At 41.4% G+C, this 12,675-nt stretch overlaps 1 protein-coding gene across 1 annotated transcript; it reads right to left on the reverse strand.

Moving 5' to 3' along the window:
• Window positions 1-2,538: 2,538 nt before the first annotated feature.
• Window positions 2,539-9,533, reverse strand: LOC112250701 (vascular cell adhesion protein 1-like). Its single transcript, XM_024421064.2, is given in 11 exon segments — window positions 2,539-2,675; window positions 2,975-3,134; window positions 3,137-3,235; window positions 3,853-4,128; window positions 4,508-4,819; window positions 5,780-6,049; window positions 7,084-7,359; window positions 7,595-7,855; window positions 8,079-8,369; window positions 8,716-8,991; window positions 9,355-9,533. Coding segments are annotated over 10 exon segments (2,223 nt in total). The 5' UTR covers window positions 9,398-9,533; the 3' UTR covers window positions 2,539-2,675; window positions 2,975-3,015.
• Between the last annotated feature and the right edge of the window lie 3,142 nt (window positions 9,534-12,675).

Raw genomic sequence — 12,675 nt, forward strand, 5'->3', positions numbered from 1 at the left:
TTGTTTAAAATTCTATACATTCTTCTTTCATTTTTTTCTATTGATTTATTTCACTTTTCCTCCATTTTTTTCAATACTTAAAGATGCAATCCTGGCTCTTAAGCAAATAAAATGTGTAACATATAGTACAAATTGCATTCTTAATATATTATACGAATTGCAAAAAAAAACATTTATAATAATTTGCAGGACGTAACATATCAGACAAAATTGATAACATAGTACACAATTTGATGACATAGTACACAACAAATGGGGACCCCTTTTGGCTCGTGAGCACCACTTTCAAAATTACTGGCTGCAATTATACAAGCGTTCAAGAGTGCATCTTTAAGGTGTGAAATTGAACCCATACCTAGGACTCTCTGAACTGTAAGCCAAGTGGGTCTCTTTTCATTAGCTTTTCACTATGTAATTGAGAAACTCAATGTTCCCTGTAATTAAGAATAGATACTATAACTAAAAGAGGTTGAGTTTTTCCCAAAGCTGTGGTCTATTCAGTACATTGGTTAAGACATCGATTTGAGTTCATAGTCAAACAATTTTATTCCCACAACCAGCATGCACTAGGCATATAACCTTGATCAATCTGTTACTGACTTGAATTTCAAAGTTTCATATCCACTTGCCCTTCTCCATCCTCACCTAGGATTGCAAGTGGGGAGACATTCACAAAAGTGAGGAAAGAGAGTTTCGCTCTAAATAGTCACAGCACCCATAGTACTACTTCCAGGAACTGAAAGTGAAATTCATGCTGAACATGCTGACTCACACAAAAGCCCCCATGAATTCTCTTCACTTCCCCTGGCTTTTTCCACTGCAACAGGAGATCCCAAAACCCAAAGCTACTATTTCAATTAACAGCTTTTAGTTATGGAAATAAATATTTATTAATAATGAAACAAACTTACATTCAAACACAATTCACAGAAAATAGGGAAAAACTTTTCACCGCTTCAATAGTGATTACGAACAGTCATAAACAAAACAAATGAAGTTATATACAGGCTTTGATTTTTTTTTAAACAGCTTTTTAAACACGTACCAAACCGGCTCTCATATCCCACAAAAGTTAAGTAAATGGTGGGGAACAAAAATACCCCACACACATTGCAACCTCTCCACACATACAAACACTTCTAATAAGGGTAGCCCACATTAGAGACCTAAATAACAGACAAAACAATGAGGCAAATACGTGTTGCTTTCATATTGTATTACATTACCACAACACTGTCTATTCCTTTCCTTGGGAAACCATAGTGTCGTTTCTGACACACATCATACTGATATAGTTCAAAGTTCATATATACAATGTCAATACATTGTATTCACTTTTTTTTAAGTTCAATTTCTTATCACTGCTAATTTCATTGTATGATTTAGTTTGAAGAAACATAACTGCATTCATCCTACTGTTGTGACACTTAGACATCAATGGGTTTAAATGAAAGCTGCCAAGAAATTATAAAGGAGCAAATTACAGTGAGATGCAGTTCGATTATTACCCCTATTACAGTTTTTTTTTGCGTAGGTTTCTATAGAAATGGGAACCTAAGGCCCAGCGGATATACACCGTAAAACACAAACATACACACTAAGTCAATGGTTGACACATACACACATATCCAGAAGACCCAACATCCAACCACAAAGGTGCGCCTCTATTTCTTACCCTGTTCTAGTAACTTCCAAAGGTCATAAGGCCTTGTCCCCTGTCCTTTGACTGAGGCCGTGTCTATACTGGACACTTACATGCGACTTCTGCTATCAGAATACGAAGATCGCATTGAAAAGACGGGTCTAGGCGCACAAAAGTTGCTTTGTGGTCTGATTGTGTTCAGATCGAGAGGCACCGTTTCATTATAAAGTTGTATGAAATACGTTCCTAGCGTGTGAGGAACATGTTTGCTGGCCTCAAAAATCCTAGCCAACTACCTAATATTTAGACAAATTATTTTTTGTTTGACTAGAGATATGGTAACCCATTTGCAATCCCTTTAGCATTGCTTGTTAGCTTGCTGTCTAGCTACAGAGGTTAGCTGGCTAGTTAGCTAGAGTAGTTAGCTACTGCCATCACTTATTGTGTATTATCATATTTAGCCTATTCCACCGTTTGTAGAATGCATACTTGCATTTGAATATAGCGCGGGAAAAGGGTATCTGTGGACACAATGGGGACACAGTAGACACATTTAAATGTAGGTGCAGACGCATGACACGTTCGGAATTCCATGGTCAGAACTCTATGATTAGAATATTAAAGCTGCATGAACTGTCAAGACTAGACATGGCCAAAGGCCTGGACACGGGACAATGGGCAAGCTTCTCGTCTGTACCCTCTCAGGCCAGGAGTTCACTCCAGGTGAGTCTGTCCCTTGGTATGTCTTTACATCAGGATTGTTAAAGTCATTTTGCCTGAAGAACCATTTTTAGACAGTACATGTTCATGTTGGTAGCACAAGTGGGGGCCGCAATCTGGCTCCCGGGCCACAGGTTTTAGACTCCTCTAGTCTATGCAGTGCCGGGCTTACACTTGGCCAGCTCATAGGAGCCCTTCCTCCTGGCTCTCCTAAGATTGTCCAGGACTAGGACTGTGGTGGTCACCATCATTCCCACGCAGACAGCAGGAATGACTATCTGGTTCCAGTCAGGTGAAGAACTGGAATGCTTCTCTGTAGGCAAAGGGAAGATGGGAAGAATAGGGAGATAGTGAGGACGAGGCATATTGGTCAAAAATGGCATTTTATGTTTTCACAGCTTTCGAGTCCTCTCAAATGACACCGGTGTTTGTTATGGGTGGATGGAATTTTCTTGACTTTTTAAAGCTTCACTGTTCTCAAATTCCACTGTTGTTTGTTTTGGGGAGAAAGTGATATCTCCGTTCTCCCTGTTTCCAATTTCTCAGTTGAACGTGGGGTTCAAAGCTGTGAAGGGAAATAAAGAGCTCTCTACACTAAACCATTTCACTCACCCATGACGTTAATGCTGAAGATCTTAGTCTCGTAGCCCAGGTCATTGGTCACATTCACCTGGTATAGGCCTGTATCTTTGGGCGTAAGGTTCACCAGCAGGAAGTTCCCATCCGGGGAGTAGAGCTCTGTGCCATTGTCCAGTTTTCTCAAAACCACCACAGGTGGGGGGAAGCTAACAGAGCGACAGCATACGGTGACATTTTGGCCCTCCTGAACCTCAGTGGACGGATAGACCAGGACTGTTGTATTCCTAGGAGGTGCTGGACAAAAGTCAAATAGAACACACCTGAACACTGAGGGAAGACAATGCCTTGAGAAAACAAATTTAAAACAAACATGAATATGGTGCAGTGCACTTATAGTGCAAAATACTGTAAGACATCCAGTCTTTTGGCAGTTTGCAACACAACATAACATTACTGTCCGCTATAAAGTAGATAGCTGAGCAAAATGTGTGAAATTACTGACAGCAATGTGTGAAATGTCAATGAGACAAGCTCTATAGAACCATTATCTAGAATTACGTTATGTCATTTCATGTTGTTGAGTTCCTGTGCAGTGTTAAGTGTCATATGAGTGTCTTGTGGCATGGTGTGACAACACTACAGCCGATGGCTAACTTAAACATCATGTTCTTAGATACCGACAGCTGTGACATGACAAGGAAAAGGCCACGCTCCAACCCACGAGAGCAAACAATACTAAACAGGAAGTGAAAACAAAAAGGTCTGTCGGCGTAGAGAACAGTACCTTAATTAAAGATCCCAAAAAAAACGAACTGGTGTTTGGGAAAGTTTCTTGTTGTTGCCAGTACGAATGCATGGTAGTGAAATAAAAGAAGAATGTGGTGTGTGCGTGCCGGAAGCCTGGCACCCACCTTTAACTGTAACGTGTGTGCTAGCTTTCTGGCTGCCGTGCTCATTGAAGGCCTCACACTGGTAGAGAGCAGAGTCTGCTAGCAGGGCAGAGGAGAGGGTGAAGGAGGTGGAGGAGCCGTTGTGGGACTGGAGCTTTACATCCTGGTCCTCAGAGAGTCTCCTCAGCACCATCCATCCCACTGGAGCGCCGTCCGACAGGCAGGACACCGTCACGCTCTCCCCTTCCTTCACCTCACTGGCTGGGCTCACTGTGATGGTGGTTCCCCTGGGGGCATCTGCACAGGAAACATCAGACTCAGTTTAGGTTTATAAAAACACATATAGGTTATAAGGCTTCCGAAACCCACACGACACAACCACCATTAACACCTCAAGGACTGAAGTTCGGCATGACAGATTCCCTAAATTGAAAGCTCCAAGGGCAGTGTGTGGACACCCCAGGGTAAATACAAGTGATTTAAGCAATCAATTGTTCATGGTCCTCCATTCAGAACACAATGAGTGGATCAGGTGTGTTATGATGCTGGGGTGGAACAACGTTCTGCACCACCCTGCGGCTCTTGAGGACCATCAAGAAAAGTATCCACCCAATGTCCAAGGGCATCAACAATTCATGATTTGAGCTAGACTTCAATAATCTGTACAACCACTTACAGTGGAGCTCCAGTACAGTCACCGCTTGCCTCTCTCTCCGACTTTGATGGACCACGTCCATCTGAAGACCGACTCTGCAGGTGATCCGCCTCCCCTGGTCCTCCGGTTCCACCGAAAAAGATAACGTTGACGTCACATTCTGGAGCTCACTGGAGTACCGACCCACGCCGGAGTGTAGCTCCGTTTCCCCGTCGAGCCATTGAATTTGCACGTGACTGGCTGGGTAGACATCGGCTACAGAACAATATAAGGTGGCCTCCCCGTCTTCCAGAAAGGGTCCCGGGTTCTCGATGATAGGGTCAGAGGGGAAAGCTGGGGGAGGAGAGAGAAATGGGTAGATGAAAATATCAACACGTGGCTAAAAGTACATGAGACCAGATAGCGCTGTGAGCGACTTAGTCAGCCATGTTAAACGGTAGACTCTTCACTTTGGAGGTTTAAATGGGGTGTTTCAGATTGTGACGTGCCGATATGGGGAACTGACACTTTTCCATAGGATAGCAGATTTAAAAAAAGACTGCGAGTAAGGAAGGCATTAATCAGCACAATTTGTGGAAGAGCCCTTTCCATAGAATCATGTGAGTCAGGGGCTTAGAACGCACTAACGCTTATCCCCACTTTAATACAATGACAACACTTCCGCGAAACTCGACATTTCACCGACAGGAAATTTGAGAAGTCTTCAGTGACCCTGGAGTACTTTTACCATTATTCACTTTATGTAATCTCTCTCCCACATTGAACCAGACTACTGATACCAGTGCATTCCGGCAACAAAAAAACTAACTGGACTTCTGCCCATGTTGTGTGGGAGAGCAGCATGGTTTCGAGTGATCATTCAGGCTTTAAGTCTTACGTTTGGTTTCATAAGAGGATGCTTATTCTTCCAACCTCCTACAAAGGGTCACTGTACTCTTTCCAAGTCAGTGAAGTGAACCGAAGCATTACCCCACACCGAGCAAAACAGTTGCTATATCTACATAAACCTTTAGAATGTATTGTGCCACACCTTGGTACCACTGAACAAGTGTCAGGCAAATTACAAACAACCCCAATTAACTTTATTTTCATCTGGACATTTCCAAACAAAATGTAATAAATTATATCAAACTGGCATTGGACTTCTGTAAAAAGTGGCCAATGACAAGCACATTTATTTGATTTATTTCTAAGCACATTTCTTTCTTCCTTCTCATAACATACAAACTCAAAGTAAATACATTGAACTAAACCAAGCCAAGTCATCTTTCTCAAGATGTATAGTATACCCACAGAAGACCTTGACCTCTGCTTGCTTGGACTTGATGACAGAGCCACACTTGGCCTCACAGGTGTAGGCTTGCTCGTGGGCCAGCCCAAGTGGGCCCAGGTGGAGCTGGGAGAGGAAGTCCTGGTTGCGTGCGTGGCTGTGGACGGGCATGTCCAGCATGCTCCTCCAGGAGAAGGCTGGCTGGGGACAGCCCGAAGCCAGGCAGGAGAGCACCAGTTTGGATCCCATCTCAGCCATCACCCCCGATACCATCTCCACCTCCAGGGGATACGCTGAGAGAAAAGAACCACCGGAGAAAGGATAGATGACTCCTCTGCTCAATTCAGTTGAATAGAAATCAAGTTCAATTGGATTCTGCGCCATTTCAGTTCAATTCAGTTCAGTTAATTCAATTTAATTAAAACCAATTCACTACCCGGCTTGAAAATCTCTTAGCGAAATCAAATCTAGCCACAACTTAATCCACAACAGAAAAAACAAAGCAAACATAAGAGTATATTAAAAAGAGTCAAGCTACATCACAAAGGCAGGTAAACATTATAGAAATCGGTAAAACAATGAACATTTAGCCAGAGCCCTCTACTCCACATGATCATGATCATTATTATAATCTTTACCATCTACTACTTCATCCCAGTAATGGTTTTAATTATTACTCTGAGTATCTCCTGTATTCAAACCCACTCATGTCATCGAACCCGGAGGTGGGAAACACATGCACGGAGTAAAAATAACAGCAATCCACATTGGAGTCCCTCGAACGTCTGTATGCATGTGAACAGAACATTGACTATTTATGTTATCTGGGGTGTCACTTTTATAGGGCTCTTGTACACAGAAGAGGCTTGGTGACTCAATGGCTTGGTGACTCAACACTCAGTTTGCTCTCCCCAGGGAAATTGGGTTTCAGTGCATTGACTAAGACAAATGTCCACCTTTTCTTCAGGACATGTCTCTTACATGATTTATCTGAACATTGTTATAGTTCAACTGAAGGACTTTTTTAGCAGCACAACAGTACAGCTTCAGGTTACACTTTACATTTAAATGTATTATGCGGTTACATGGGTGTAATTAGGCCTACATGTAATAAACTCTAACTATGCTGGCAACTATTTTGAAACATCATTTTTCCAGTTTCCATGATTAGAATCCAGCCATTGTTTCATGTACAACGCTACAATTATGTCATTCTAATTTGGTTACCAAAGTAGTTACAATAACTACTGCACAAAGCCTAAGGTCAACTTATGATTTCGCCAGAATCCACCATGTTTCCCAAATATACATTTTTTAAAAATCTCACCTTCAACGGAGAGCAAGGTGCTGACTTTCTGGCTGCCGTGCTCATTGAAGGCCTCGCACTGGTAGAGAGCAGAGTCTGCTAGCAGGGCAGAGGAGAGGGTGAAGGAGGTGGAGGAGCCGTTGCTGGACTGAAGAGCTACATCCTGGTCCTCAGAGAGTCTCCTCAGCACCATCCGTCCCACCGGAGCTCCGTCTGACAGGCAGGACACCGTCACGATCTCCCCTTCTTTCACCTTACTGGCTGGGCTCACTTTGATGGAGGTGTTTGTTGGGGGAGCTACCAGAGGGGAAGGTCATCAAGGATACATAACATAAGACAGAAGTTTAGCTCGCTAATTAAGAGGTTGTTTTAATGAGATTGCTCCCCCAAACAGACTTTTTAGACAAAGCTATAAAGATGACTCCTTACTATTACACTATCATAGAGTGACACCAAACAGAACTTATCCAAAATACAAGACCAAGGAGAAATTCATTTTCATTTTTAGAAATTCAGGTAGTTATTATCCTACCTTCAACAATGACGTTCACGCTGGCTGTGCTGTTTCCAATGGTGTTGCTTGCCACACACTCATATTGACCAGAATCCACCAGTGTCATCTCTGTAAGGACAAGCTCCTCGCTCTGCCCTACTATGACAGCCTGTCCGTGCGGACCAATGGCCTTCCACTGTATCTCTGGTCTGGGGTTCCCTTCAGCATGGCACATCAATGTGGGACTGGAGCCAACTCTCACAACAGTCAGCTCAGATATTGACGTAATCTGTGGTGCATCTGAAAAAAAGAAATATATGAATGATGTTGTTGTTGTTGTAGGCCTCAATTGTGAACTATGGATGACATTTGGTCGTTGCAGAATAACTGCCTAAACAACACTGACTTTAAGATCTAGTGCTTATATGCGTAATTTGATATTAATCATATAACGTCAACCATGCTTCAATCTATCACTAGCAACTTCCCTTTGCCTAACAGTTACGCTGCAGTAGTAACTTACAAAGCACTGTGAGAGAAACAGAGGTTTCCTTGGTCTTCTCATCATCAGGCACACCCTCCTGATCGTGAGTGGCTCTGCATGTGATGCTCGCATGTTTGTCCTCGGGGGTGGGCGTGAACGTGTAGGTGGACACAACAGACTCTGCATCTGTCTGGAGCATGCTGTCTCCTCGCAGCCACTCAAGCCTCAGGTGCTCTGCAGGATAAGCGTCTGTCACCTCACATGTCAGAGTGTTGGTCTGGCCCAAGAGAAGTCGGTCATGGCCTGATATGACAGGGGCCTCTGGAAATGCTGGAATATCAAATTGCGATCTTATTGCATGCAGCTGCACGTGTTTGAAATTCAAATTCAAAGGCCTACTTTAAACATGTACATTTAAAACGTATTCAATTGGACTGATTTAATTCAGTAAATACTTTACAATTCATTGCATGATTATTAAAGCATTAATAAATTATTTATGAATAAATTAGAATTTCATGTATAAGCATTTAAGCATGATAAGCATTACAATTCATAAGCATTCAGAATATGTATAACAATGAATAAAGAACCTATAAGCATGTATTATACATTTCTATTGGCTTATAACAATGGCTGATGATGGCTTATTCTGAATTAAGTTGATTGGACGTACAGTATACTTTGACAACCGCACGCTGTTGTTTGGTCGATTCTCCGCAACTGCCTTTGCAGAGAAGTGTGTCATCGTGTGCTGTCGCCACAGGGTCAAAGACCGCCACTGATTCCGACCCGGAGGTGTGTATTTTCGCAAACACTGGCTTGTCCTCCAGCAAAGCCCAGGAGATGGTAACTTTTTCATTGCAATCCTTCACCGAGCATTGCAGCTCATGCCTATCACCGACTTTCAAAAGTGCATTCTTTGGTTTCAGCTCCATATGAAATGCAAATGCTGAAATGAAAAAAATAACAATGAATTAGAATTCATATTCATGATTACTGACATATTTCAAAATTATAAAGTAGGGTAAGGAAACTTCATGATCATTTATTTATTTTTTAAATTCAATTTGAATTCTAGGTTATAAGCCTATTAGTAAACTATCATATTTCGCCAACTATGGCTGCATTTAAATATGTACATATCGTTAAGTACAATACTGACATTTTCAGATGAGTTTACATCCCAAGGCTACCCACAATCCTATTAAAATGCCATACACTGCCACACAGTAGGCTACCTACAGTACATAGTTTGAAGGCATGTCACATTGATTGTGAAGTGTTAATGATAAAAAATAGAATCACTGCTTACCTGTTACTGGTAGTATCAATACCCATAACAGAATGAGATACATTTTTGTGTTGGATAGGCTGAATAAAAAAAAAATGTAAGGAACTGATTTGAGCTAGACTGTAACTTCCCTTAGTCCTGCTATGCTGTGTGGGGATGATGGGTCTGGTCAGCCCAGAGTCCAGAGTCTGTGGATTTATAATTTGGAATAGGGAGAGATACCAACAGGGTAAAAAAAAAAATGTAACACACCCCCTTACAATTCCAAGTATGTCACAGAGGAAGAACCCCACTCCTGGCCTCTCATTGCGTGGCCTTTAGTCAGTCTCTCTCTCCTGTGGTTGTGAATAACAACCCCCTCTGCTGGTTTAAATCAAACTCAAGATGGTTTCCTTTAAAGGTCCAATGCAGCAGTTGTAATCTCAATATCTGAATAATTTCTGGGTAACAATTAAGTGCCTTACTGTGATTATTTTCAATAAAAAATGGTCAAATAGAAACAAATATCGCTTCTTATAAAAGAGGAATTTCTCAAAACAAATTCTAGGACTGTCTGGGAGTGTTCTGAGTGGGGAGGGGAAAACTGAAAAGTAGCTGTTATTGGCAGAAAGGTTTGTTAATTAGTTAATTAGTTCATATTGGTCTGTTAACCTTTTTACCACATGGTGACGTCACCGTGAAAGGACAAACCTCTATTCCACCACAACAGGCTGAAATTTCAGACGGCCTTTTGAAACAGGTCTTACACTTAAAGGGGCATTATCATCCTTTTCTGAATTTACTAGTGCTATTCCAACCTCATAGTGTGGAAATATATACAGTTGAAGTCGGAAGTTTACATACACCTTAGCCAAGTACATTTAAACTCAGTTTTTCACAATTCCTGACATTTAATCCTAGTAAAGATTCCCTGTCTTAGGTCACATTGGGTCAGAAGTTTACATACACTCAATTAGTATTTGGTAGCATTGTCTTTAAATTGTTTAACTTGGGCCAAACATTTCGGGTGGCCTTCCACAAGCTCCCCACAATTAGTTGGTTGAATTTTGGCCCATTCCTCCTGACAGAGCTGGTGTAACTGAGTCAGGATTGTAGACCTCCTTGCTCGCACACGCTTTTTAGTTCTGACCACAAATCTTCTATAGGATTGAAGTCAGGGCTTTGTGATGGCCACTCCAAAACCTTGACTCTGTTGTTCTTAAGCCATTTTGTCACAACTTTGGAAGTATGCTTGTGGTCATTGTCCATTTGGAAGACACATTTGTGACCAAGCTTTAACTTCCTGACTGATGTCTTGAGATGTTGCTTCAATATATCCACATAATTTTACTTCCTCATGAAGCCATCTATTTTGTGAAGTGCACCAGTCCCTCCTGCAGCAAAGCACCCCCACAACATGATGCTGCCACTCCCATGCTTCACGGTTGGGATGATGCTCTTCAGCTTGCAAGCCTCCCCCTTTTTCCTCCAAACATAATGATGGTCATTATGGCCAAACAGTTCTATTCTTGTTTCATCAGACCAGAGGACATTTCTCCAAAAAGTACAATCTTTGTCGCCATGTGCAGTTGCAAACCGTAGTCTGGCTTTTTCGTCCTTTGCTGTTGTTCTGGGATTGATTTGCACTTTTCACACCAAAGTATGTTCATCTCTAGGAGACAGAATGCGTCTCCTTCCTGAGTGGTATGACAGCTGCGTGGTCCCATGGTGTTTATACTTGTGTACTACTGTTTGTACAGATGAATGTGGTACCTTCAGGTGTTTGGAAATTTCTCCCAAGGATGAGCCAGACTTTTGGAGGTGATAATGATGTCAAATAGCCTATCAGAAGCTTCTAAAGCCATGACATCATTTTCTGGAATTTTACAAGCTGTTTAAAGGCACAGTCAACTTAGTGTATATAAACGTCTGACCCACTGGAATTGTGATACAGTGAATTATAAGTGAAATAATCTGTCTGTAAACAATTGTTGGAAAAATGACTAAATAGATGTCCTAACCGACTTGCCAAAACTAGAGTTTGTTAACAAGAAATTTGTGGAGTGGTTGAAAAACGAGATTTAATGACTCCAAAGTGTATGTAAACTTCTGACTTCAACTGTATAAAACACAGGAAAAACACATTTTTGACTGCACTGGACCTTTGAAAACATGTAATGAAATGATCTTTTAGCTGAGGAGAATCACATTTAAGATCCCTTTGAAAATCATAGGCATGCTGTGTTAATTAAAGTAGATGTTCCAAACATGAACTATATGGATTTATTATTTTATCTTTGCCTGCTTGTCTCTCTGTCATATACAAGACACATATTTTGCTAAAGTCAATCTCCATTAGCCTAAACACATCAAAGTATACCACACCCATAGTTATAGAAATGGAATGTATTTCTATGACCAAAAACCAATGCATTTGAGGACAAAGACACCCATGTGATAAGAGCAGCATGCTCTCCAGACTGTAGTCCTCTCCCACATATGCATGGCCTCGATTGTGAACATGTAACAGCTTCCATTGCAGACAAATTCATGGTGATGAAGAGACCACATGAAACCGGTCAGTCCTTGTCCCGTGAGGAGGCAGGAGAACATGACATATGATCAATCCACTTCACTCTGCCACTGAAATACTGTGACCTGGAAAGGAAGCTGTTCATGTGGTCACAGTGAAACAAACAATCAATAGGACAACCTTGGACATCTAGATGTGTGCGTTTCAAATAAAGCAAGGCATATTAGGGAAGATTAGTGGTTGATATTTTATTATTTGATATCCAGAGGCCTTCAAATTCAATAGAACAGAGTTGGACCTCCAGATCCAGACAGATCCAGACTTGCATAGACACATCAGAAATGGTGAGCACATTTAGTTTGAATCATGTGTAAATCATTGAAATTCTCTCTGTCCTCACCGACACCAACCAAAATGGGACAAACGTGTTACCGACAGTAATATAACACACACACACACACACACACAATACCAAAACAAGAAATACTTTATACTGTACATAGTGTACATTTTTTCAAAGATCATACTCTGATGTAGCATAAACATTATATTTAGTCAATTACAACTATCCTCAAAAGAGCTTAGGTTGAAAGAAAATGTATTATGAGGGAACTCTATTTTACATAAGTACCATCATAGTTCAGTTAAATGTTCTGGAAATACTGTTAATCTACGTGATATAAAACAGAACCATTCACCAACTTGATTAAACTTCCTCATCTCAACCCCCCTATTTCTAAATATAGTCTAAAGTGCACTTTCATTTTGACAAAGCAGAGTTATGCAACCGGGACAGCATCAGAGGAAAGTCCAAGCATATTGTATCAGAG

This window comes from Oncorhynchus tshawytscha, linkage group LG05 (assembly GCF_018296145.1).
Source record: "Oncorhynchus tshawytscha isolate Ot180627B linkage group LG05, Otsh_v2.0, whole genome shotgun sequence".
Classification (NCBI taxonomy): domain Eukaryota; kingdom Metazoa; phylum Chordata; class Actinopteri; order Salmoniformes; family Salmonidae; genus Oncorhynchus; species Oncorhynchus tshawytscha.